Source organism: Protopterus annectens, chromosome 1.part0 (assembly GCF_019279795.1).
Source record: "Protopterus annectens isolate FY-2018-M chromosome 1.part0, PAN1.0, whole genome shotgun sequence".
NCBI classification, from domain to species: domain Eukaryota; kingdom Metazoa; phylum Chordata; order Ceratodontiformes; family Protopteridae; genus Protopterus; species Protopterus annectens.
Window position 1 is genome coordinate 1,034,000,423 of NC_056725.1, and position 25,510 is coordinate 1,034,025,932.

General features: G+C 46.6%; 1 protein-coding gene across 1 annotated transcript in view; it reads right to left on the bottom strand.

Moving 5' to 3' along the window:
• CYRIA (CYFIP related Rac1 interactor A) overlaps nucleotides 1-25,510 on the bottom strand; it is a 601,118-nt gene that overhangs the window by 277,381 nt on the left and 298,227 nt on the right. Inside the window, exon 8 of the mRNA XM_044064853.1 lies at nucleotides 24,447-24,573. Within this exon, the coding sequence (XP_043920788.1) occupies nucleotides 24,447-24,573 (127 nt within the window). The remainder of the gene's footprint in view (nucleotides 1-24,446; nucleotides 24,574-25,510) is intronic.

Genomic DNA, 25,510 nt, shown 5'->3' on the forward strand with positions numbered 1-25,510 from the left:
TCAATTAACTGAACAGAAGAAACTGAAGGAGACCATGGTCTTGATTCCAGGAAGGGACTGGGTGGCAGGTCAGCAAAAGGGTCCATTGATGGCGAATAGGAAGTCCTTGGTAAGGAAATAAGGCTAGTCTGTACTGATAAAACCACTGGTACTGAAGCTCCAGATGTCTACTCCAAAATTTGACTTGACGTCGAATCATCCTTACTACTGGTGCCGCGGAAGCTGTCGACACCGTAGATGGTTTTGTCAGTTTAGAAGGTGTTTCCGAGGAACTTCTCAGAACTGAATGTGGTCGCTTTTTTGTCTTAGATGACAAAGATGAAGAGTAGGAAGAGCTAACTTCAGTTCTTGGACCAGATATGGCCTCTTCAAAATCACTCTTTAATAGCCCATTCAAGATCAGTTTGTTTCTCTGCTCAGTCAAGGTTCTGGCAGAGAAACCACGGCAAAGTGCACTATCCTCCTGGAGGTAGACAGTGCCTAAACAATGGACATAGAAAACATGCCCATCTGAGATGGGCATCTTCCTTTCACATATCTGGCACCTCTTAAAGCCAGAAGTGCCTTTAGATGACTTATCAGCCATACTACAAAAGAAAGGTCTAACACTTTAATACACACACAAACACACACACACACACACACACACACACACACACACACACACACACACACACAGGAAAAGATAGACAGTGAGAAAGAGTCGTTTTTGTTTGTTTGTTTAGAAATGACAGGAAAAGGGTAATGAAAATTACCCTGAGGTAAAGAAGGCAGAAGAGAAAGAGAAGAGATAGTACCAATTATGGTACGTAAAAAGTACAGTTGTGTACACTTACCATGAATGTAGATGTTCGAGTGTATTCACTGTTGCAGTCATTACATCTGGGTTATCTGCATGCAGGTAGCCCTCAGCTGGCCTGAATATCAAAGTCTTGGATTCCTGCGTCGGATGCTGTCTCTTCTTCCATGACGTCAGGTCGTCAGGGGTATAAAACATGCAGCCGACGCCATTACATCAGTTTGTCTTGCCCCAGATGTCAGGTGCCCCCATAATGGGAAGCAATTATATGTTAGGTTACACCTCCAACAAAAAGCAAATACACCAGAAAGCTTAAATACACCAAACAAGAAGGAAGGTAGAGCCAAGAGAAGTCAGGGGGCTGGAGGGAGGGTAACTAGGACTGCAACAGTGAATACACTCGAACATTTACATTTATGGTAAGTGTACACAACTGTACTATGTTCTTCGTGCTTCACTGTTGCAGTCATTACATTTGGGTTGATTCCCAAAGCTAAGGAAGGGAGGAGGAATTTAGAGAGCATTAGGACCAGCTATTAAGCCCTGGAAGACTGCAGTGGCAAAACCAGCTCTGGATTTAGAAAAAATAGGCATCTGGTAATGCTTGGTGAAGGTATGTACAGAGCTCCAGGTAGCAGCTTCTAGGATGTCCCTGGTAGGGACTCCTCTGAGGAAGGCTGTAGAGGTAAATGCAGCCCTGGTGGAATGTGATCTTATCCCCTGTAGGGTAGTTTTTTCATGGTGCTTATAGCAGAAATTAATGCAATTGGCTATCCATTTGGAAATGGTTTGCTTTGAAATGGCCTTCCCCTCTGCCCTTGTAGCAAAGCCAACTAGCAGCTGTTCAGATTTACTGAGAGGGTTGGTCCTGTCCAAATAAAATCTAAGTTGTCTGTGCACGTCCAAGGAGTGCAGTATTCGTTCACCTTTGTTTTGTGGGTTTGGGAAAAAAGTAGGCAAATGAATGGACTAATTTAGGGCCACACTAGACACCACCTTGGGCATAAAGGAAGGATTGGTCCTGAGGGAAACCCTGTCTGCATGGAAGATAATGAAGGGCTCCACTGCCATGAGGGCCTGTAATTCAGACACTCTTCTTGCAGAAGTGATGGCTAGAAGGAAGGCTGTTTTCCAAGAAAGGAATTTCAACTCTGGAGTTGCAGCTTGTTCAAATGGAGGGAGAGCGAGTTTTCCAATACAAAGTTAAGGTCCCAGGCTGGAGTAGGGGCTCGCCTGGGAGGTCTTACATTTTTGGCCCCTCTGAGGAACTGCTTTAGCAGGGGGTGAGAGAAGGGTGGTTCTGTATTATAATGTGCTGAAATGGTAGAGGCATGAATTTTAATTGATGAGAAGGATAGGCCCTTGTGGAGCATTTCTGTTAAGTACTGAAGAATATGAGGTAAGCTGGGCACTGTTGTACCCATTCCCTGAGTTTGACTCCAGGAACAGTATCTTTTCCACTTTTCAGCATAAGATTTTTCTAGTGCTAGGCCTTCATGCTTCCAGAATAACATCTAACAACATCTAACACCTGCTTACTGAGGGATGCTATTGGAAAGCTCAAGGCATTAGCCAGGCTGCAAGGTTCAGGGGTTTGAAGCTGAGGGTGCAGAATCTGGCCTGCCTGCTGGGACAGCAGGGAAGGTGTCTGAGGTAGGTGCCATGGCTCCAGCAGTATCACACTGCGCAAGAGGTGGGTGCCAATGCTGGCGTGGCCAGTCTGGTGCAATCAGTATTGTCCTTGGTTTGTCCTGTTTGATCTTTAGCAGAACCTTCGAGAGGAGAGGCAGAGGGGGAAAGGCATAAACCGAGAGGCTTTCCCCAGGTAAAGGACAGGGCATCCACTTTCCAAGCTCGACTGTGGGGAGTCCTTTTGTAAAATTTGTCCAATTGGTAGTTCTGGGGGAGGCAAACTGGTCTATTTCTGGAGTCCCCCATTTGTTCCTCAAGAGGTTGAATATTTTTGGTTCCAGTTTCCATTTGTGTGGGTCCATGAGATTTCTGCTTAGGTCATCTGCCAGTGAATTTAGCTTGCCTGGCAGGAATTGAGCTTGTAGGTGCACTTGGTAGCTCAAGGCTGTGTTCCACAGAGCCATGGCTAGTCTGCAGAGAGGGTACGTGTGGATTCCCCCCAGCTTGTTTATGTACCACATAACTGTGGTGTTGTCTGTGTTTACCAATAATTGTCCTGGAAGGATGTGGTCCTTGAAGGCTGTCATGGAATTCTGTACAGCTAACATTTCTTTTTGGTTGATATGCAGGTGCATCTGACTCGGGTTCCATTTGCCCTGAATGCACTGCCCTGCTAAGTGAGCCCCCCATGCATAGTCTGTTGCGTCTGTTGTTAGGGTTTGGGCGGCAGGGGGTAGATTGAAAGGGAGCCCCTTGTTGAGGTGGCAGGCCTCTGCCCACCAAAGGAACTCTGTCTTTATACAAGGAATGATAGGAATAAGAAGTTATGCACTCACCATAACGTTCCATCTGAGTAGGTAGCTTCATTTGTCTGCAACCTGTGGGTCTTGGATCCGATATCGGATCTGAGCCGGCAACTTGTTTCATAGCTAATGGATCCGAGCTCCTAGCTCCTCCCCTCACCCATAATCCCCTGCCAACCCTCCATGACCTCAGATCAAGTTTGCCCCTCAATATGTACCCAAAAAGGGTATTCCAACTTACACAGATCCACTGAAGGCCAGGGGGAAGGAGGGGGGGATGGTTGCAGACAGAGTCCCCAGCTACCTGAATCTTGGGTGGCCATCATGGAAGGATATTGCGGAGCACCGCAGAGCCAAAGGATGCTCTCCCTCTAGAAATCACGTCCAGTTTGTAGTGGTTAATAAAGGTATGAGATGAGGCCCAAGTGGCTGCCGAACAAATATCATCCAATGGAACTCTAAATTTGAAGGCCGCAAAAGTAGAGATGGAATGAGTGGAATGTGCGCGAACTCCTTCAGGTGCGGGTCTCCCAGAAGCTTGATACGCTAACAGGATACATTGGGAAATCCAGCGTGATAGAGAGATTTTTGATACTGCTTTCCCCAAATTAAATTTGGCAAAGGAAATGAACAGCTGGTTGGATTGCCTGTGACCAGCTATTCTATGAGTATAAAAACGCAGCTGCCTATGAACATCTAATGAGTGCAGCTTGTACTCTCCTTTATTCTGATATTTAGGAAAAGAAGACCGGTAAATTTATGGATTGATTTATATTGGTTTCTGATGCTATTTTGGGAAGGAAGGAGGGATTAGTCCTGAGGTACACTCTGTCCAGATGAAAGATCAAATAAGGAGGTTTCACAGAAAGAGCTTGAAGCTCCGAAACTCTTTTTGCTGAAGTAATGGCTACAAGGAATGCTGTTTTCCAGGACAAGTATTTGAGATCTACTGAAGCAGCAGGTTCAAAAGGTGGAGCAGTCAAGGCTTGAAGAACTAGTGAAAGATCCCAAGGTGGTACGGCTTCTTTTATAGGGGGTCTAAGCAAAAAGGTGCCCTTGAGAAAGGTTTTACACAATTTGGCCGACATCAAGGGCCCTGTGTCATGTCCCACATGGTAATGGGAGATGGCAGCCAATTGCACTTTGACAGTTGAGCAACTAGCGCCTTCCTGAAAAAGTTCGGTTAGGAAGTCTAATATGGATGGAAGAGGAGCCGTAAAGGGATCTAGATTATGATGCTCCGCCCAGACGGAGAAACGTTTCCATTTACACTTTCCTGGTGGAGGGCTTATGCGCTGCCACAAGGATGGCTTTGACGGGCGAAGAGATACCGGGAGTCCTAACTGGGAGTGGAACTGGAGCAACCAAGTCGTCAGCTTCAGATTGTCCAGATTTGGGGTCGGTAAGTCCGACGGATGGGAGATTAGATCCGGACTGGGATCCAGAATCCAAGGGGGATTCACTAGGTGAGACCACAGGTAAGGGAACCAAATTTGCCGAGGCCAGAATGGGGCAATGGGGATCATCCTGCTCCCCAACCATGAGGCTTTCTGTAAGAGCTGCAGCATCAGGGATAGAGGAGGATAGGCATAAAGTAGACCGGGTGGCCAAGCATGCACCAGAGCGTCTCTTGGGGTTTCCCCTGGAGGGGGAATCAGAGCGAAGAAATTGCTGCATTTGGTGTTTGAGGGAGAGGCAAAAAGATTGCAACAGGGTTGCCACCATATTGCGAATATCTGCTTCGCTACTAGTGGGTTGAGAGACCACTCGTACGGGGTAAGAAGAGTGCGGCTGAGTTTGCCCGCTAGGATGTTGGCCCGCCCCGGAACGTGTGTTGCAATCAGAAAGCGGTTGGTGGAAATCGCCCATTCCCACACTCTCATGGCTTCGCGGCATAGAGGGTAAGACCTGGTTCCCCCCTGTTTGTTGATGTACCAGACAACCGACATGTTGTCCGACTGAATTGCAATCGTTCCTACGAGGAGGAGATTCTGAAGTGCTTGCAACCCGTACAGCACCGCTCTCATCTCCAGAACGTTGATATGCAGGGAGGTCTCTGTATCGTTCCACGTGCCTTGGACGGTCCTGCCTGAATAATGCCCCCCCCCATCCGAGGCGGGAGGCATCCGTGGTCACCGTGGCGAGAGGGGGAGAGGTGCAGAAGGGTCGGCCCATATGGAGGTCCGGAGCATGGAGCCACCATAATAGAGCCCTCCTGCAAGCCTTGCTGATAGCAATGGAGAGGAAAAGACAGAAAGGACCATTGTACTAGAAGGGTCCACTGCAGTACCCGCATGTTCAGACGGGCGCATTGAAGGAGCGTTATCGCTGCCGCCATGGAGCCCAGCCCTCAGGACCAATTCCCGGTGGGGTCTCTGATTGGAGGATGGCCCGCACATGAAGTTGCAAATTCCGTAGTCGTTCCGACGTCAGGAAGGCTCGTAGATCTCTGGTGTCTATTCTGGCTCCTATGAATTCTATGACTTGTGTCAGGGCCAGAAAGGATTTGTCGGCATTGATGGTGATGCCTAACTGTGAGGCTAGGCGGAGAAAGAAATCTCTGGCTGAGCAAAGTAGATGCCTTGTTGGGGCGGTCAGGAGCCAGTCGTCCAGGTACGGAAAGACCTGTATTCCCTGGAGTCTCAGGTGGGCCGCAATCACTGCTAATACCTTGGTGAACACCCTGGGGGCTGTGGTGAGGCCAAAGGGAAGGACCCTGAACTGGTAGTGACTGGCTCCCAGCCGGAAGCGGAGGAACCTCCTGGATCGTCTGTCCATTAGAATGTGGTAGCACGCATCCTTGAGGTCTATAGAGCACATCCAATCGTTCTCCCTTAGAAGGGGGAGAATAGATTGAAGAGTGACCATTCGGAATTTTTCCATGGTTACCGACAGGTTCAAACGGGACAGGTCTAGAATCAGTCTCAAGTCCCCCGTCTTTTTTGGCACCACAAAGAACCTGGAGTAGAACCCTAATCCGAGCTGGTCTTGGGGGACGGGCTGGATGGCTCTTTTTCTTAGCAGCTGCTGAATCTCTGCAGCTGCAGCCTCCCTCTGATCGGGTGGTACATCGGGGAGGTTCTTGAATTTGGGGACATGAAGTAATGGGATTTTGTATCCTCTGGATATAATTCGAAGCACCCAGCGGTCTGTCGTGATGGACTCCCATGCCGCTAGGTGCTCCGAGAAGCGCCCCCCGACTGCCTCCAGAGTGGAGCAGTCGGGCAACCCTTCAGGGCTGCTGCGTGGGCCGGTCAGAGAAAGGTTCTCTGGACCCAAAGTTCCTCGGAGCCCCTCTGCCCCTGGGATGGCGTCCTCCCTGTCCTCCACTGCCACGGAAGGACTGGTTGTCCGGAGCGGGTTGGGAATGTTGCGATTTCCAGAACCACATCTTCTTCTGACCCTTTTGGTTCTTCGAAAAGGACCGCTGGGGAGCAGAGAAGTGGACTCCAACGGCAGACAACGTCTTCCCTTCCTTCTCGCTCTGGACAAGTGTCTCGCGAACCGTTTTGCCAAACAGGGCAGAACCATCGAAAGGGGCGTTCGCAAAGGACGCTTTAAAGGGCTCCGCAAAGTCACAATGACGGAGCCACGCCTGACGTCTCATGACTAGGCCCGCTCCGCTAGCTCTAGCGGCTCCCTCGGTGGCGTGGGACAACAGCCGCATAGAGGTATTTGAAATGGATCTCAGATTGGCCATTCGGGTGGAGTACAATTGTTTGTCCTCTGCCAACATGGACTCAGGGGGGGAGGCAGCGTATTCTTTGATAAGATCCCGCTGCATCCTGATGACATGTGCCATATAGTTCAGAGACCTTACCAAAAGGTCACTGAACTAAAAACTCGCTTCTCTAAGCGGTCCATCGAGCGGGACTCCTTGCTCGGTGGATGGACTGAGGGGCTCTCCAGAGCTAGTTCCCTCTTCGTGGCTGCCGCCGTCAACATGGCATCTACGGGGGGATCCTTGCTCCAGTGTGACCGGTCTGTGGGAGGGGCTTAGTATCCTGTCTGGGCGTTTGGGTATTGGCTCCACGGTGTCCGGGTCCTTCCATGCCCTGGTGGTAAGGTCCAAAAGGGGTCGGCCGGAGGGGACACCCAAGAGGTAGACGGGCCTGCTTCGAATGCCTCCAGAAACATGGACTCGGAGGAAGCCTTGGGGGCAGACCACCCACCTCTGATCCTCAGCATCTCCATGATGTCTCCAAAGGAGACATCCTCAGGTGGTGATCTTGGGGAGCCTTCCCCTTCATCCAAGTCCGTGTCCTCAGTTAAGGACTCAGGGGAGTCCACGTGCCTCCTCTTGCACTTGTGCTTGCGGGGCACTTCCTCGGGGGGGCTGTCCGAGGAGGTCTCGCCAGCAACATCCTGTTCCAATGGAACAACCTGGGACATTGAAGCAGGCTGTCCCTGAGGCCGGGTGATGGAAGCCTGGCCCAGCAGAGAGGGAGTGCAGGGTGGAGCCGAGACAAGGGCCGGGGGTCCGGATGCTCTCGACAGAGCCCTCTCCACTACATCGAAGGCTGAGGGGGAACCGCTCTCCCCGGGCTCCGAGAGCTGGCTCCCACTCGGATCCGATGAAGGGATCGGAACCGGCGCCGAGACCATCGGATCCGAAGGACCAGTGTGCTCCGACCTGGACGGAGCCGAAGGCACACTGAATCCCTCGGATCCGAAGCTCGGGCCATGGCTCCGAGAGGTTGGATCCGACAAACTCGAGGGCAGGGTCGGATCCGAAGTACCAAGTACTGTCGGCGCCGACCCACCCCCGGCTCCGACGCTGCTCGGCTCCGAAAGCTCCGAACCCGGGTAGCAGGTCGGAGAAGGAGCAATTGGAGTGAAAAAGGGTGTCGAGCTCCCCCCCCGAAGGGGGGGGGGAGGCAAGAGCACTCCCATCTGCAGCTGGGCCTGGATGAATCTTCGCATCATCCGGTCCAAGTCTGCATCAGACATGCTGAATGTTGATCTCAACGAGGCCACCGAGGCAGGCCGGGAATGCCGCCTCGATGACCTCGATGGAGATCGGGCCTCCTCCTCCTTGGGCCCTGGGGAGAAGCAAGGAGATCAGAGCCGAGGAGGAGGAGACCTAGAAGCAGTGGAGGGAGAAGCCCGCTTAGCTGGCGGGGCCGAAGCGGAGGCCTCGGCCCGCCGTTTGTGGTGCTTCTCCCTCCGTTTCTCCCTCCTAGCCTCCCTGTCCTCCGGCGCTTTAGCGGGAGTTTGAGTCCCGGCCGAAGGAAGGGGGGCAGGAGTGGCAATGACCACAGCCTGTGGTAGTGCCATGGGAGCAGCGGAGGCTGGAGCCGAGTCCGGGGGCAAAAGTCCCGCCAGGACCAGCTTTGACCTCCGCTCTTTCAGTGCCCTGGGGTTGAACGCTGCACAAATGGTACAGCCTGAGGTGAGGTGTTCAACCCCAAGGCACCGAACGCACCGAGTGTGGCCATCAGCCGGGGAGAGCTTATGGCCACACTCGGTACATTTAGAAAAAATGGCTTTTGGGGCCTCAGCCATACTTTAAAGAAAAGGGAGTGCTACACAAACACACAGGCCCCAAAAACACAAACACACACACACACACACACACACACACACACACACACACACACACACACACACACACTAACGACCAGCGAAAGGTGGGAAAACTATGTAAAAAAATAAATATTACAGGGAACCTAACTCTTACACACTTTTTTAAAATTAAAGTTGAGAAAAGTTGACTAAAAAACAGACTTAACTGACGATTTCGCTAGAGCTCAAAGGAATCCAGCCATCCACAAGTGCGGCAAACTAGATCTGAGGTCATGGAGGGTTGGCAGGGGATTATGGGTGAGGGGAGGAGCTAGGAGCTCGGATCCATTAGTTATGAAACAAGTTGCCGGCTTGGATCCGATATCAGATCCAAGACCCACAGGTTGCAGACAAATGAAGTCCCTACTTCAGATTCATTGTTCAGGTCCTGAGAATGTTGGCACCATAGGCTTTTTAGATGCCATTGTAGTTTCCTAATATGCAGTCTTGCATATGGAATTAGTAGAATGCAAGAGGCCATGAATCCCAGGGCTTGCAGAATTTTCCTTGCAGATAGCTGGGTCTTTGTGACCAGTAGTTTGAAGTAGGCTATTAAATAAACTTGTTTCTCTGGAGTGAGGAAAGCCATCTGGGAAGTTGTGTTCAAGCTTGCTCCCAGGAATACAATCTGTTGGCGGGGTACTAGGTGAGATTTATTTTCATTTATGGTCTACCCCAGCGAGGTTAGAAGTTTCTTTACAAATGCCAGATGTTTTAATAGCAAGTCCTGGTTTTCTGCCTGAATCAGACAATTGTCTAGGTATGGGTATATTTGAATATTTCTCTGCCTGCAATATGCAATGGCTGGAGCTAGACACTTTGTGAATACCCTGGGCGCAGTAGATAAGCCAAAGGGAAGTGCAGAGATCTGATAGTGCAGGGAGCCTGCTCTGAATTGTAGGTATTTCTTGCAAGATTCCCTTATTGGAATGTGCAGGTAAGCTTCCTTTAAGTCTAAGGTTGCCAACCAGGCATCTTTGCCCAGCATAGGGAGCAGCTGTTGAAGTGTTAGCATTTTGAATTTTGGGATTACCAAAAAGGTGTTTAGAATAGAGAGGTCCAGGATAGGATGCCAGGAGCGAGCTGTCTTTTCTGGGTACCTGGAAAAGCCTGGAGTAAAAACCTTGCTCCCTTTCTTCTGCTGGGACAGGTTGAATAGCCCTGATATTTAGAAGAGAGAGAACCTGCTGTTCAGCCTCTGCCCACTGATTTGGGGGTAGGTCTGGCCAACCGTTTGGGGTTGGTATGGTGTGGAAGTGGAATCTGTATCCTTGGAAAATTATATTTAAAACCCATTTGTCCTGGGTAATGAGTTCCCAGTTTTTTGCATGCAGGGCGAGATTTCCTCCTAAGGGAGCAGGCAGCTGAGCAGGGCTTGGAAGGGTTAAGGTTAAGTCATTGTGACATTTTTCTATAGAGGGGTGCCTTACTACTTACAGCTTTGGAGGTGGGAGCCCCCCACTGCTTAGGCCTGTGTGTAGCCTGTAACTGTAACCTAGGTGGTCTGCTGTTCCTGGGTTTGGACTGAGAAGGCCTGGAAGAGACTGGAAAGGACCAAGTCTTAGAAGGCCAATGCCTACTAAATCTTGGAGGCTGTACTTGCAGGAAATCTTTAACAGTTTGCATAGATTTAGCTTTTTCCTCCATCTTTTTAAGAACTTATTCTGCTTTGTTGCCAAACAGGCGGTCTTGGTTTAAGGGAGCATCTAGTAATTTAGTTTTAACATGATCTGGCATGTTTTGCTCCTTAATCCAAGCATGCCTTCTAAGTACAGACACAGTGACAGCAGCCCTGCAAGATGCTTCTAAAGAGTGAAAACCACATTGCAAAGTATGTTTACCAACTTGTTCAGCAGAATGCATTAAATCCCTTAATTCTTTATGTTCAGCACAGTCAGGAATTAACATCATTTTCTGTTTAAGTAGTCCCAAAATATGCTGCTGATACTTTAACATATGAAACTGGCAATTTAAGGCCCTAATGGCCAAAGTAGCAGAAGTGTATACCTTCTTACCCCATCTGTCCAAGGCCCTGGAATCTCTATCAAAGGGGGTAGGGTTTTGGCAGCAGTAGCCTTAATGCCCTTTGGCCCTTGGGAAATGGTCTCTGGATCCACAGTAGGATTCTTGAAGAGGAACTTGTGAGAGTCAGGTACTCTAATACCAGTCAGGTTTTCTGGGAGCTGGGGTAAAGTGTCTGGGGCCAGGCTGGATTCCAAGAAGGCATCATCTACAATGTCCAGAACAGGAGGGATAGCTAAAGGCCTGTGTTGAGGGAGGAGTAAGAATTCCCTAAGCCTCTTTTTGGAGTCAGAGTAATCCTGGCTTTCCCAGCGGAAATGCTCCCTAAGTGTGTGCAAGGTTTCACCAAAAGAAAAATCTTCTGGAGGGGAAGCAGAGGGAATGGAATCCTCTGCATCAGAATCCTCATAGGTAGATAAGGGCAAATCCTGGTAGTCAGAAGAAACAGAAATTTCAGAATCCTGATCAGAAGGAAAATCAGTTCTAGGTCTCTTAGAGGGGGAAGGCTGGCTTCCCCTAATTAAAGTAATGTCTTTAGCCATTCTAAGCATTTTTTTTTTAGGCATATGGGCCTGACCATGCGGTTTGCACGTCGGTTTTACTAGGCGTGGTCAAGTTTTAGGCCTTGATGAAGAAGATGGCATCGGTTTAAAATGCAAATCTGTAGGCCTAAATACACCCTCAGAAGCTGGTGCCTGCACAGCTCCTCCGGACCCATCCAAGGTAGAGACATCCGCAGGTTCCATAGTCGAAGAAGCATCTCGTGGCATAGTGGACTCCGAATGGGTCTCAGTAGAGGCCTGCGAATCTGAAGTAGCGGGTATCAGGGGCTGCTAAAGCGCCTCACTGAGTACCAGCGAACTGGCGACTAGCTTAACGGAAGCGTCGTCTGCAGTTTTGGACCTATGCGGTCTGTATCTGTCTTTAGCCTTACTTTTTTTGGAATACCAGTAGTCGGATGGCTTACCGAAGCCATTTCTGGATAGTTAAACTGAGTACCAAAATAATTTGCTGCGAAAATAGATCGACGATGAATAGTTTGGGGGTTGAATAAGGCACAAAACTGACAGCGAGGGGCATCGTGGTCTGGGCCTAAGCAAGGAATGCAGTACGAATGAAAATCTTTGAGATATTTGCTTTCCACAGGTAAGACCATTGTTAACTTTTACTGACATCGGTTAAGAGCAAGAAAAAGGATCCCCAACGGGGTACTTAACTTTTTTCGAAGACTTCGATTCTGAAACTCGAAAACGAAAATTTCAGGAGTCGGCCGACTGGCACTTGCGAACTGCTTCGGGCACCGTGCGGCAAGAAAGATTGAGGTAATGGTGTCGGCTGCATGTTTTATACCCCTGACGACCTGACGTCATGGAAGAAGAGACATCATCCGACGCAGGAATCCAAGACTTTGATATTCAGGCCGGCTGAGGGCTACCTGCAGGCAGATAACCCAAATGCAATGACTGTAACAGTGAAACACAAAGAATATCTACTTAATGGTAAAAGGAAAAGAAAAGGGAGAAACACATGCACAAAGAGAGAAAGGAGCAGGTAGAAGTAAATAGAATAATATATAGAAATATACAAAATACAGAGGAACTATAGAAAAAAACTTGGAATATACTACTGTCAAAGCTTGAGAGATAGGTCAGATGTGTCTGACACCATGAAGCAGCAAACGAGATCTGAGGTAATTTAGGGAGGAGCATTACGGGTAGAGCCTAGCTTGAGAGTTTTGGGATGCATGAACTGAAAAAGTGGTAGAGTCTGTTCCGAGGCTTGGAACAGAGCTCCACAGTCAATGATTATGTGAAGACTGAAGACTGACAACATCAGATCATCAAGTTACTCCTGTAACCCTCAAATCCACAAACAATGACATAGGTTAACATACTTTGCAACAAAATCCGGTGAGGGCCCAGTTGTATTCAGGCTAAAACGGGCAAATTACAGCACATCCTGTATGTTTGAATTTCTGTAATATACTTTGTAAGTTGAGGAGGTATAGCACTACCCCACATATCACATGAAACACACCACACAGAAGCGCTTCTGTATGCATGCATGAGTCAACTGGGTGGTGCTAAGCCCCCTTACAAATGACATGAGCAGAACAATGTCAATTATCAAGAACTATCACAAACTTGGCACTTAACTGCACCCATCTGTGCAGCTTACAGTTTTTAACTACAGTAATCTTTTACTGTATTGTGTATTTTTACCAATGTGTACTAGCAATTTTAAGCATGGGCCAAAAAATGTGGGAGGCACTAGAAGGCATAGTCTCTAAGTCGCAATACAGTTAATGCTACGGAATACAGAATAACCAGTGGAAATCCTGTAGAGGTGTTTAAAAATTAAAACACCTAAATATAAAGGCTTCAGACATTCTGGAAAACAATAGTACAGTTGTGTACACTTACCATAAATGTAGATGTTCAAGTGTATTCACTGTTGCAGTCATTACATTTGGGTAATCTGCTGGCAGGTTGCCCTTAGTCGGCCTGAATAACAAAGTCTTGGGTCCTGCGTCGGTTGCTGTCTCCTCTTCCATGACGTCAGGCCATGCAGCCAACGCCATTTTATTCAGTTTTTCTTTCCCCAGATGTCAGGAGCCCCCCCAAATGGGGAGCAAAAATATATATATAAATATATAAATAAACAGAAATATACATAAATGCACTTTTAGCAACATAACTTTACCTTCAACTAATAGCAAATACACCACAAAGGCTTTAGTATATAGTGAAGGAAAGAAAAGGTATAGAAAAGGGGGATGTCGGGTGAGTAACCCGGACTGCAACAGTGAATACACTCGAACATCTACATTTATGGTAAGTGTACACAACTGTACTATGTTCTTCGTGTTTCACTGTTGCAGTCATTACATTTGGGTAGAATCCCAAAGCTATGGATGGGAGGATGGAGCTAAACAGCATTAGGAGCAGCTATACGGCCCTGTAGAACTGCAGTGGCAAAGCCTGCCCTGGATTTGGAGAAGAGAGGCAAATGATAATGCTTTGTGAAGGTAGGAACAGAGCTCCAAGTAGCAGCCTCTAGAATGTCTTTGGTTGGAACCCCTCTGAAAAAGGCTGCTGAGGTAGAGGCAGCCCTGGTGGAATGAGATCTGATCCCCTTGGGCACAGGTTTTCCATGGTGCAGGTAGCAGAAACGAATGCAGTGGCTTATCCACTTAGAAATAGTCTGCTTTGATATAGCCTTCCCCTCTGACCCTGCAGCAAATGCTACCAGTAGTTGCTCAGACTTTCTTAGAGACTTGGTCCTGTTCAAGTAGAATCTTAGTTGTCTGTGTATGTCCAATAAATGCAGAATCCGCTCCCCCTTGTTCTGCGGATTTGGGTAAAAAGTTGGCAGGTGAAATGTCTGGTTAAGAGCCACACTGGATACCACCTTAGGCATAAAATAAGGATTGGTCCTGAGGGCCACCCTGTCAGGGTAAAATGTAATAAAAGGCTCCACAGCCATGAGAGCCTGTAGTTTTGAAACCCTTCTTGCTGAAGTGATTGCCAAGAGAAAAACTGTTTTCCAAGATAGAAATTTTATATCCGCAGCAGCTGCTGGTTCAAAAGGACGCAGGGTGATTTTTTCCAGCACAAAATTGAGGTCCCATGCAGGAGTTGGAGATCTTCTGGGAGGCAGTAAATTTTTGGCCCCTCTAAGATACTGTTTAAGCAGAGGATGAGAAAAGAGGGGAGGCTCTGTGTTGTAATGAGCCGAGATGGCAGAGGCATGGATTTTTAATGAAGAAAAAGATAGGCCCTTGTCAAGCATCTCAGTCAAATATTGTAAAATCTGAGGAATATAGGGGTTTGCTGTGTCCGTTCCTTGTGCTTGGTTCCAATCACAGAATCTCTTCCATTTATCAGCATAAGATTTTCTAGTACTAGGCCTTCTGGCTTCCAAAATGACATCCATCACAGATTTACTGAGAGGTGTTGTTTGAATAATTAAATGATCAGCCATGCTGCAAGGTTCAGAGTTTGGAGCCGAGTGTGCAGAATTTGATTGTTCTGCTGAGACAGTAGATGAGGTATTTGAGGCAAGTACCAAGTCCACTTTCCATGCTTTTTTGTGATGAATTCTGGTGCAGAATTTGTCCAGTTGATAATTTTGGGGAGAAGCAAATAGATCTATGTCTGGGCTCCCCCATTTCCGCGTTAACATGCTGAAGATTTGTGGATCCAGTTTCCATTCGTGTGGGTCCATAAGATTTCTGCTTAGGTCGTCTACCAGAGTATTTTGTTTTCCTGGCAGGAATTGAGCTTGAAGATGTATTTGGTAAGTCAAAGCAGTGTTCCACAATGCCATGGCTAGTTTGCAAAGGGGGTATGAATGTGTACCCCCCTGCTTATGTACCACATAACCGTTGTGTTGCCCGTCTTTATCAGTAGTTGTCCAGGATGAAGTAAGTCCTTGAAGGCTGTCAGAGCATTCTGAACAGCTAGCATCTCTTTCTGGTTGATATGCAGATGCATTTGTGTTGGGCTCCATTTGCCCTGAATGCATCTCCCTGCCAGGTGGGCACCCCAAGCATAGTCTGATCCGTCTGTAGTTAGGGTTTGGGTGGCAGGGGGGTAAAGTGAATGACAGTCCCTTGTTTTGGTGACACGTCTCCGCCCACCAAAGAAACTCCTGTTGTAGGCAGGGAATGAGAGGTATTACTGTTTCCAGACTGTGAAAATGTTGGCTCCATAAACTTTTTAGGTACCACTGAAGTTTCCTCATATGCAGTCTTGCATATGGAATTAGTAGAATGCAGGATGCCATGAACCCCAAAGCCTGCAGAATTTGTCTTGCAGATAACTGGGTTTTTGTTGCGATTTGTTTCAAGTATATTGTCAGTTGCCTTTGTTTTTCTGGTGTAAGGTAAGCCATCTGGGCAGTTGTATTCAAGCTTGCACCCGGGAGTGTAATTATTTCAGAGGGTACCAGTTGGGATTTCTTTTCGTTTATTGTGTACCCTAGGCATGTTAGAAGCCTTTTTACAAACGCCAGATGTTGAAGAAGAGTGTCCTTGTGTTCTGCTTGAATGAGACAGTCATCCAGATGAGGATAAATTTGTATGGCTCTTTGTCTGCGGAATGCAATTACTGGTGCCAGGCACTTTGTAAAGACCATGGGCGCAGTAGATAAGCCAAATTGCAGTGCAGAGAATTGGTAATGCAAAAAACCTGCCTTGAAGCGGAGGTATCTTCTGCATGATATGCAGGTATGCCTCTTAAGTCTTGAGTCACTAACCAAGTGTTTCTGCCCAGCATAGGCAGTAGCTGTTGTAAAGTTAGCATTTTGAATTTTGGAATGTCCAGGAACGTGTTCAAAATCGATAAATCCAGTATTGGACGCCAATAATTGTCTTTTCTGGGTACCAGGAAAAGTGTTGAATAAAAACCTTGTCCTTTTTCCTTTTCTGGTACTGGTTGAATAGCCCTCATATCCATGAGGGACATAACTTGTTTCTGAGCCTCTGTCCACTGATTTTGTGGCAGATCTGGCCATCTGTTTGGAACTGGCAAAGTATGGAAATTAAATCTGTACCCCTGGGATACTATGTTCAATACCCACTTGTCCTGGGTAATTAACTGCCAATTATGAGCATGAAGTGCTAGTTTTCCCCCCAAGGAGGCTGCCAAAAGATAATTGCTTGGTGATGGTAGAAGAAAGTCATTGAGACTGCTTACTGTAGGGTTGTCCTTTGTTTCCTCCAGATTTGGAGGTGGAGGCACCCCATTGCTTTGACCTGTAAGAACCCTGTGATTGGTATCTGGAGCCTGGATTTGCTTTGAGTGGCTCTGTTGGACACAGGAAAGGACCAATTTTTAGTAGGCCAGTGCCTACTGAACCTGGGTGGCTGCACTTGCAAGAAATCTTTTAATGTTTGTATAGATTTAGCTTTGTCTTCCATTTACTTTAAAACCTCTTCTGCCTTATTGCCAGAGTGTCATGCTGCAAGGGGGCATCCAGCAATTTAGCTTTAACATGATCAGGCAGATTTTGCTCCTTGAGCCAGGCATGCCTTCTAATCACAGATCCAGTAACTGCGGCCCTGCAAGAGGCCTCCAAGGAATCAAAACCACATTGCAAAGTATGCTCTCCAACCTGTTCTGCTGAATGCAATAATTCCTGTAACTCTTTATTCCACACAATCAGAAATCAACATAATTTTCTGTTTCGGTAGGCCCGTAACACGCTGCTGATATTTAAGCATATGAAACTGGCAGTTTAAGGCTCTGATTGCCAAGGTAGCAGACATATAAACCTTTTTTCCCCATCTATCCAGTGCCCTGGAGTCTCTAATCAGAGGGGGTAGGATTTTTGGCTGTAGAGGCCTTAACAGTACCCTGTGAAATAGTCTCAGGGTCAGCAGCAGGATTTTTGAATAGAAATTTGTGGGAGTCAGGAACCCTGTAATATCTGTCTGGCTTACTAGGAGCCGGAGGTAGGGAATCAGGAGCCATGCGTGATTCCAAAAAAACATCATCAACAATGTCTAATACAGGAGATATAGCCAAAGGCCTATGCTGAGGAAGAAGAAGGAAATCCCTAAGCCTCTTTTTGATTCACAGAAGTCCTGGCACTCCCAGTGAAAATGTTCCCTTAAAGTATGCAAAGTTTCTCCAAAAGAGTAATCCTCAGGAGGAGATGCAGATGGGATGGATTCCTCTGCATCAGAATCCTCATACGGTGGAATGGAAAATTCCTGATCAGAAGAGGAATCAGAAGAAATGGAAACCTGATCTGAAGTAAGTGTCTTGCCTAGGCCTCTTAGCAGGGGGGGGGGGGGGACCCCTGATCAAGGTAATTAAGTCCTCAGCCATTTTGATCAACTGTTTTTTAGGCATAGGGGCCTTAGCACGTGGCTCATGCACCAGTTTTTTAGACATAGAAGATGCTTTTGACCTTGTTTTTGAGGCTGGCGTCGGTTTTATATAAAAATGTTGAGGCCTGAAAACACCCTCAGAAGCCGGTGTCTGCTCAGCGGTTCCGGACCCATCCAAGGGACAGACATCCGCGGGTTCAATACTCTGAGAATCTCGCGGCATACCGGACTCCGAATGGGTCTTGGTAGAGGCCTGCGACTCAAAAGTAGCGGGTATCAGGGGCTGCGAAAGAGCCTCACTGAGTACAGGCGAACCGGCGACTGACTTAGGAGAAGCTTCATCATCGATTTTGGACCTCAACGGTCTGTCTCTGTCTTTTTCTTTGCGTTTTTTGTGAACTCCAGTAGCCGGATTACTAACAGACGAGATTTCAGGATAATTAAACCTTGATCCAAAATATTTAGAAGCAAAACTATACCGATGCTTGATAGTGCGTTGGTTAAATCTAGCACAAAACCGACAGCAAGGCACGTTAAGATCTGGGCCTAGGCAAGGAATACAGTATAAATGAAAATCCTTATGAGGTATTTGCTTCCCACAAGTAATGCAATTATTAACTTTTACTGACATCGGTAAGGAGCAAGAAAAAGTTTCCCCAACGGGGTACTTAGCTTTAGTTTGAAGACTTCGGTTCTGAAACTTGAATGTGAAAATTTCAGGAGTCGGACGACCGACACTTGCGAACTGCTTCTGCTTCGGGCACCGCGCGGCAAAAAAGACTGAATAAAATGGCGTCAGCTGCATGTTTTATGCCCCTGATGACATGACGTCATGGAAGAGGAGACAGCAACTGACGCAGGACCCAAGACTTTGTTATTCAGGCCGACTGAGGGCAACCTGCCAGCAGATTACCCAAATGTAATGACTGCAACAGTGAAACACGAAGAACATCTGTCAAATCAGGTGTGACAATACAGATGGGAGTTACTGCCTACAGTGACCTGTGGAATTATGCAACTAGAGAACTGGCTTCTTAAAAATGGTGGAAACCTTTTGCTTAAAATTTATTAACTTGACCAATGACACAGCTAAGTGAGAAAGTACAGTTTTGTACCTACCATAAATGTTGATGTTCGAGTGTATACACTGCTGCAGTCATTACACTTGGGTTATCCCGCCGTCAGGCGGTTCCCCAGTCGGCCTGAGTTCCAAAGTCTTGGTCCGGCGTCGGTTGTTGTCGCCTCCTCCCTGACGTCAGTGCGGCAGGAGTATATAAGATGCAGCCGACGCCATTTTATTCAGTTTTTCTTGCCCCAGATGTCAAGTGCCCCCAAATAGGTAGGCAATTCAAATTGCTAATAAAACATACATAATAAAAGCAAACAACAACTTTCAGCTACCAGCAAATACTCCCCATAGGTAGTAAGGGGTAGAAGACATAGGTACGTACCAGCAAGTAAGAGGGGAAGGAGGGAGGGTAACCTGGACTGCAGCACTGTATACACTCGAACATCTACATTTATGGTAGGTACAAAACTGTACTATGTTCATCATGTTACACTGCTGCAGTCATTACACTTGGGTAGAATCCCAAAGCTGAGGTTGGGTGGCTGGTTCTATAAGGCATTAGGGGTGGCTATAAGGCCCTGCAGTACTGCAGTGGCGAAGCCAGCTCTGGATTTAGAGTATAGAGGCAGATGGTAATGCTTGGTGAAGGTATGCACAGAACTCCAAGTTGCTGCTTCCAAAATATCCTTGGTAGGTACTCCTCTGAGGTAGGCAGTTGAAGTGGCTGTTGCCCTAGTGGAGTGAGATCTAATGCTGCTAGGTACAGGTTTCCCATGGTGTGTATAGTAGAAACGTATACAATGTCCCATCCATTTTTAAATAGTCTGTTTTAAAATGGCTTTTCCCTGTGCTCCTGCAGCATATGCTACCAATAATTGCTCAGATTTCCTGAAAGCTTTGGTTTTGTCCAAGTGGAAGCGTAACTGCCTGTGAATGTCCAAGGAATGCAGTAGTCTCTCCCCTTTATTCTGTGGTTTTGGATAAAAAGTTGGCAAATGAATAGTTTGGTTTAGAGCCACACTGGATACCACCTTTGGCATAAATGTAGGGTTAGTTCTTAAAGACACCCTGTCCTGGTGGAAAATGAGGAAAGGTTCCACTGCCATTAGTGCCTGTAATTCTGAAACTCTTCATGCTGATGTTATTGCCAGGAGTAGAGCAGCTTTCCAAGAGATATATTTTAATTCTGCTGTGTTAGCTGGCTCAAAAGGAGGTAAAGTCAATTTTTCCAAAACAAAGTTGAGGTCCCAAGCTGGAGTAGGTGCTCTACGAGGCGGTCTTATGTTTTTAGCCCCTCTGAGGTACTGTCTTAGCAAAGGATTAGAGAAAATTGGTGGATCCGTGTTGTAATGATCAGAGATGGCAGAGGCGTGGATCTTGCTTTGTCCAGCATCTCAGTTAAATATTGTAGTATCTGAGGAATATTTGGAACATGAGGGTCAAGGCTGAGTGCTTGGTTCCAGGCACAGAATCTCTTCCATTTATTCGAATAGGCTTTCCTGGTACTTGGCCTTCTGGCCTCCAGAATGACATCCATAACAGCTTTGGAGAGCGGCATTGCCTGCTTGACTAAAGAATCTTCCATGCAGCTAGGTTTAAGGTCTTTAGCTAGCTGTGTAGTATCTGATTGTTGTGCTGAGTCAGCATATGTGGGATCTGAGGCAAAATCCAGGGTGGTCCCTGTGCTAAGTTCTTTAAGATTGGGTACCAGTGCTGGTGTGGCCAGTCTGGTGCAATCAGGATCATCTTTGGCTCTTCTTGCCTGGCTTTTATGAGTACCTTTGGCAGGAGAGGTAGTGGTGGGAAAGCGTATACTTGTAGGTTTTTCCAGGTGAATGAGAGGGCATCCACTTTCCATGCTTGTGGATGGTAACTCCTTGTGCAGAATTTCTGTAGCTGGCAGTTCATTGGGGATGCAAACAGATCTATGTCCAGGCTCCACCATTTCTGTGTTATCATTCTGAATATCTGTGGATTCAATTCCCATTCATGGGGATCCATGATGTTTCTGCTTAAGTCGTCTGCCGGTGTGTTTTCTCTTCTGGCAGGAATTGTGCTTGCAGATGAAGTTGATAAGTTTAGAGCTGTGTTCCACAAGGTCATGGCTTGCCTGCAGAGGGGGTAGGAGTGAGTGCCCCCTTGCTTGTTTATGCACCACATAACTGTAGTGTTGTCTGTCTTTAGTAGTAGTTGTCCTGGATGCAGCAGGTCCTTGAAAGCTATAAGTGCATTTTGTACAGCTAGCATCTCTTTTTGATTGATGTGAAGATGCCTTTGTTCTGTGGGCCACTTGCTCTGAATACAGTTGCCTGCCATGTGTGCTCCCCAGGCGTAATCCGATGCATCTGTTGTCAGTTTTTGCCTGGCTGTGGGTTGAGTAAAAGGCTGTCCCTTGTTGAGGTGACAAGCGTGAGCCCACCACTGAAACTCCTGTTGTAGGCAAGTAATTAGTGGTATAACTGTTTCCAAACTTTGACAGTGTTGAGACCATACATTCTTTAGGTACCATTGTAGTTTCCTCATATGCAGTCTGGCATATGGAAATAGTAGTATGCAAGATGCCATGTAACCCAAGACCTGCAGAATTTTTCTTGCAGGGAGTTGAGTCTTTGTTGCCATCAATTCAAAGTATTGAGTCAGTTGTCCTTGCTTGTCTGGCATGAGATAATCCATCTGGGCCGTTGTGTTCAAGCTGGCACCCAGGAATATTATCTCTTGTGAGGGCACTAGCTTTGATTTATTTTCATCTACTGTGTACCCCAGGCAACTTAATAACTTTTTTACAAATGCCAGATGCTTTAGAAGAATGTCCTTGCTCTCTGCTTGAATCAGGCAGTCGTCCAGGTACGGATAAATTTGAATTCCTTTCTGTCTGCAAAATGCAATTACTGGTGCCAGGCACTTTGTGAAGACCCTGGGCGCAGTAGATAAGCCAAAGGGCAGTGCAGAGAATTGATAATGCATTGAACCAGCTATGAATCTGAGGTATCTTCTGCAGTTTTGTCTGATAGGGACATGCAGGTATGTCTCCTTGAAGTCCAATGTCACAAGCCAAGCTTTCTTGCCCAACATGGGAAGAAGCTGCTGTAGTGTCAACATTTTGGCCTCCAGGCTTTGTCCTTCCTGGGAACTAGAAAGAGTCTTGAGTAAAATCCTTGTCCTTGCTCCTGTGGTGGTACCTTCTGAATAGCTCTCATATCCATGAGTGCTGTAATTTGTTTTTGAGCCTCTGCCCATTGATTTGGTGGCAGATTTGGCATTCCTTTCAACCTTGGCAAAGTGTGAAAGTGGAACCTGTAACCTTGAGATACAAAGCTGAGAACCCATTTGTCTTTGGTGATCATATGCCAATTGTGATAAAAAAGTGCCAGTTTTCCTCCCAAGGGGGCTGCCAAGAGAGAGTTGTTTGGCAGCTGTAGCAGGAAGTCATTAGGGCTGCTTTTTATATGGTTGGGGCATGTCTTCCCCTTCTTTCTGGCCTGATGCAACCCATTGTCGAGGCTTGTAAGGACCTTGTGATTGACCTCTACCTCTTGGACGTCTGTATCTTCCCCTTTGAGGTCTGTCTGTAGCTGGAAAGGACCAATTCTTAGTTGGCCAATTTCTGCTAAATCTAGGAGGCTGAACCTGTAAGAAATCTTTCACCGTTTGCATAGATTTTGCCTTATCCTCCATTTCCTTTAATACCTCTTCTGCCTTAACTCCAAATAACACATCCTGCTGCAAAGATGCATCCAATAATTTTGCTTTAACATGGTCTGGTAACATATGTTCTTTTAACCAAGCATGTCTTCTAATGACAGAGCCTAACGGCTGCTCTACAGGAGGCCTCTAAAGAGTCAAAACCACATTGCAACGTATGTTTTCCCACCTGTTCAGCTGCATGCAATAAATCCTGCATTTCTTTAAAAGTAGGAGGATCTGAATCTGGAAGCATTTTTTGTTTCAACTGAGACAGTAGAAATTGCTGATATTTTAGCATGTGAAACTGGCAATTTAAGGCTCTCATTGCTAGAGTTGCAGACGTATATACTTTCTTTCCCCATCTGTCTAATGCTCTGGAATCTCTGTCAGAGGGAACTGGATTCTTGGCTGATGAGGTCTTAACCCCTTTGGGTCCCTGGGAAATAGTTTCAGGGTCAGCAACAGGGCTTTTGTACAGAAATTTGTGAGAGTCAGGGACTCTGTAGTATTTGTCAGGTTTAACTGGGGCTGGAGGTAAGGAATCAGGATTTAGGCTGGATTCAGTATACACATCATACACAATATCTAACACTGGCAGAATAGCAAGGGGTCTGTGTTGAGGTAATAAAAGGAAGTCTCTGAGCCTTTTCTTGGATTTTGAATAATCCTGGCCTTCCCAATGGAAATGCCTCCTCAAGGTATGCAAGGTTTCCCCAAAGCAGTAATCCTCAGGCGGAGAGGCTGATGGAACTGACTCCTCAGCATCAGAATCCTCATAAGGGGGTAAGGAATATCCTAGGTCTGAGGATGAATCTGAAGAGATGGACACCTGGTCGGATGAGTCATAGTCTGCATCCTGTCTAGGTCTTTTATCAGGAGGGGGATGGGACCCCCTGATCAGAGTGATTAGGTCTTCGGCCATCTTGAGCATTTGTTTCTTAGGCATGGAGGCCTGTGCTGGAGAATGCTGTATTTGTTTCTTTGATTTTAAAGCTGGCTTAGACTTAGCAGAGGGTTTAATGCTTAACTGAGTAGGTCTGAAAACACCCTCTGAAGCTGCGGGTAGCTCAGCTACTCCAGATCCCTCTGAAGGGTTAGTTTTGGTAGGCTGAATAACTTGTGCGTCCGAAGGCCCAGCCATCTCCACATGGGAGTCAGAGGCGGCCTGTGGTGCTACAGAAGCGGCCGTCAGGGGCTGCAAAGGCACCTCGCTGAAAACTGGAGAACCGGCGACTGGCCTAGAAGAGGCTTCGTCGTCAGTTTTTGGCCTCGGATGCCTATCCTTGTCTTTGCGCTTTTTATGTATTCCAGTCGTCAGTAGTTCTGACGGCATGGTATAATTGAATTTTCTACCAAAATAATGTCGGGCAAAATCAAACCGACTTTTAATAGTGCGTTTGTTAAACCTAGCACAAAACCGACAACCAGTGACGTTGTGATCTGGGCCTAGGCATGGGATACAATAAGAATGGAAATCCTTAAGAGGTATTTGCTTCCCACAAGAAATACAGTTATTAACTTTTACTGACATCGGTCTGAGGCAAGAAAAAGTTTCCCCAACGGGGTACTTAGAGCTTTGTAGAAGACTTTGGTTCTGGATTCAGAATGAAAATCTCAGGGTACGGCCGACCGGCACTTGCAAACTGCTTTTGCTTCGGGCATCGCGCGGCAAGAAAGACTGAAGAAAATGGCGTCGGCTGCATCTTATATACCCCTGCCGCACTGACGTCAGGGAGGAGGCGACAGCAACCGGCGCTGGACCAAGACTTTGGAACGCAGGCTGACTGGGGAACCACCTGACGGCAGGATAACCCAAGTGTAATGACTGCAGCAGTGTAACACGATGAACATCAGGATCTCACTATACTATTCTTCTAAGCACAGTAAAGGTCAGCTACATTGAAAAGCTAAACTGGCACACGGCTTGTTAGACCAAAATTATAAATATTTGAAAAGTCTGCACTATAGAACAGTCACTGCACATTGCAACAGCAGTTGAAAGCTTCAAATGTTTCAGTTTGTTGCATTTCTTACATCAATTTTGGACGTCTTTGCAAATGCACCCACTGGATGAACATGATCATAGAGGATAATAACGCCCACCATTACTCTCATACAGAACAACAAGGTCTCTTCACTGGTGAATCTACTTCTGTACTCCCTAAAAGAGAAACAGATGGCTATTAATTCAGTTTATTCTTTATGAATGTGCTGTGACAAAACCTATTTCAGGAAAGCAATGTAAAACTGCTTGCAACTTAAGATACATTTTCAATACCACTTATAAAAATCATAAAAGCATCACCTCAGTAATTAAAACACGTGACAGAATTCATGTGTCAATACATTCTAAACAGCAGATGATGTAGTTCTTAAGTTCAAGGAAGTCAAGACATACCCCATTAAGCGTACTTTCCAGACGATATTAGGAACACACAGACAGATTTCTCTGATCATTCTACAGTTGTGGCACTCCCTGAAAAAAAGGCTGCTAGTGAAAGCTGCAAAAGTACATGAAGAGATGGTATCTTTTTTTTTTTTAGTAAAACTCCATTTTAGAATTCCCACCTGCTGCAGACTGACAGTGTTTTTTTTTTCATAATTTAACACAAGTTGACTTTGTGGTTTCTAAATATCTACTACACTCTGGAGTTCTCCATGCACTGACAAACTGGATATGTGAACCATGAAGGTCTAAGTAAAGGCCACCAAAACAAAGTACACTATGAATGAAATCATATAAGATTTGGAAGGTATATTCAGAAATAAGGCTAAAACAGTTCATATCCAAACTATACTGGCTGAGGCAAAATATTTTCTGTAGCATATGCCCCTAGCAATGATGCCAATTTCAAACTGGCTGGTGTAAAATGTCAGTAATAACAGGTCTAAGATACTTGCTGCTACATATACATGAATTTGTACAGTAATGTTTAAATGCTGACCATCTTGTACAAAGCCCATAAAGATCTGGACACAACTGTAGCTTAAATTCCACAGACAGTGATCTACCACTGGCACTATCCTGGGGCCTCTTCTATGGCCAGGCACCCAAATGCAGTTGGTAAAGCTTGGCTTTCTTGTTGCTGCCAATGAAA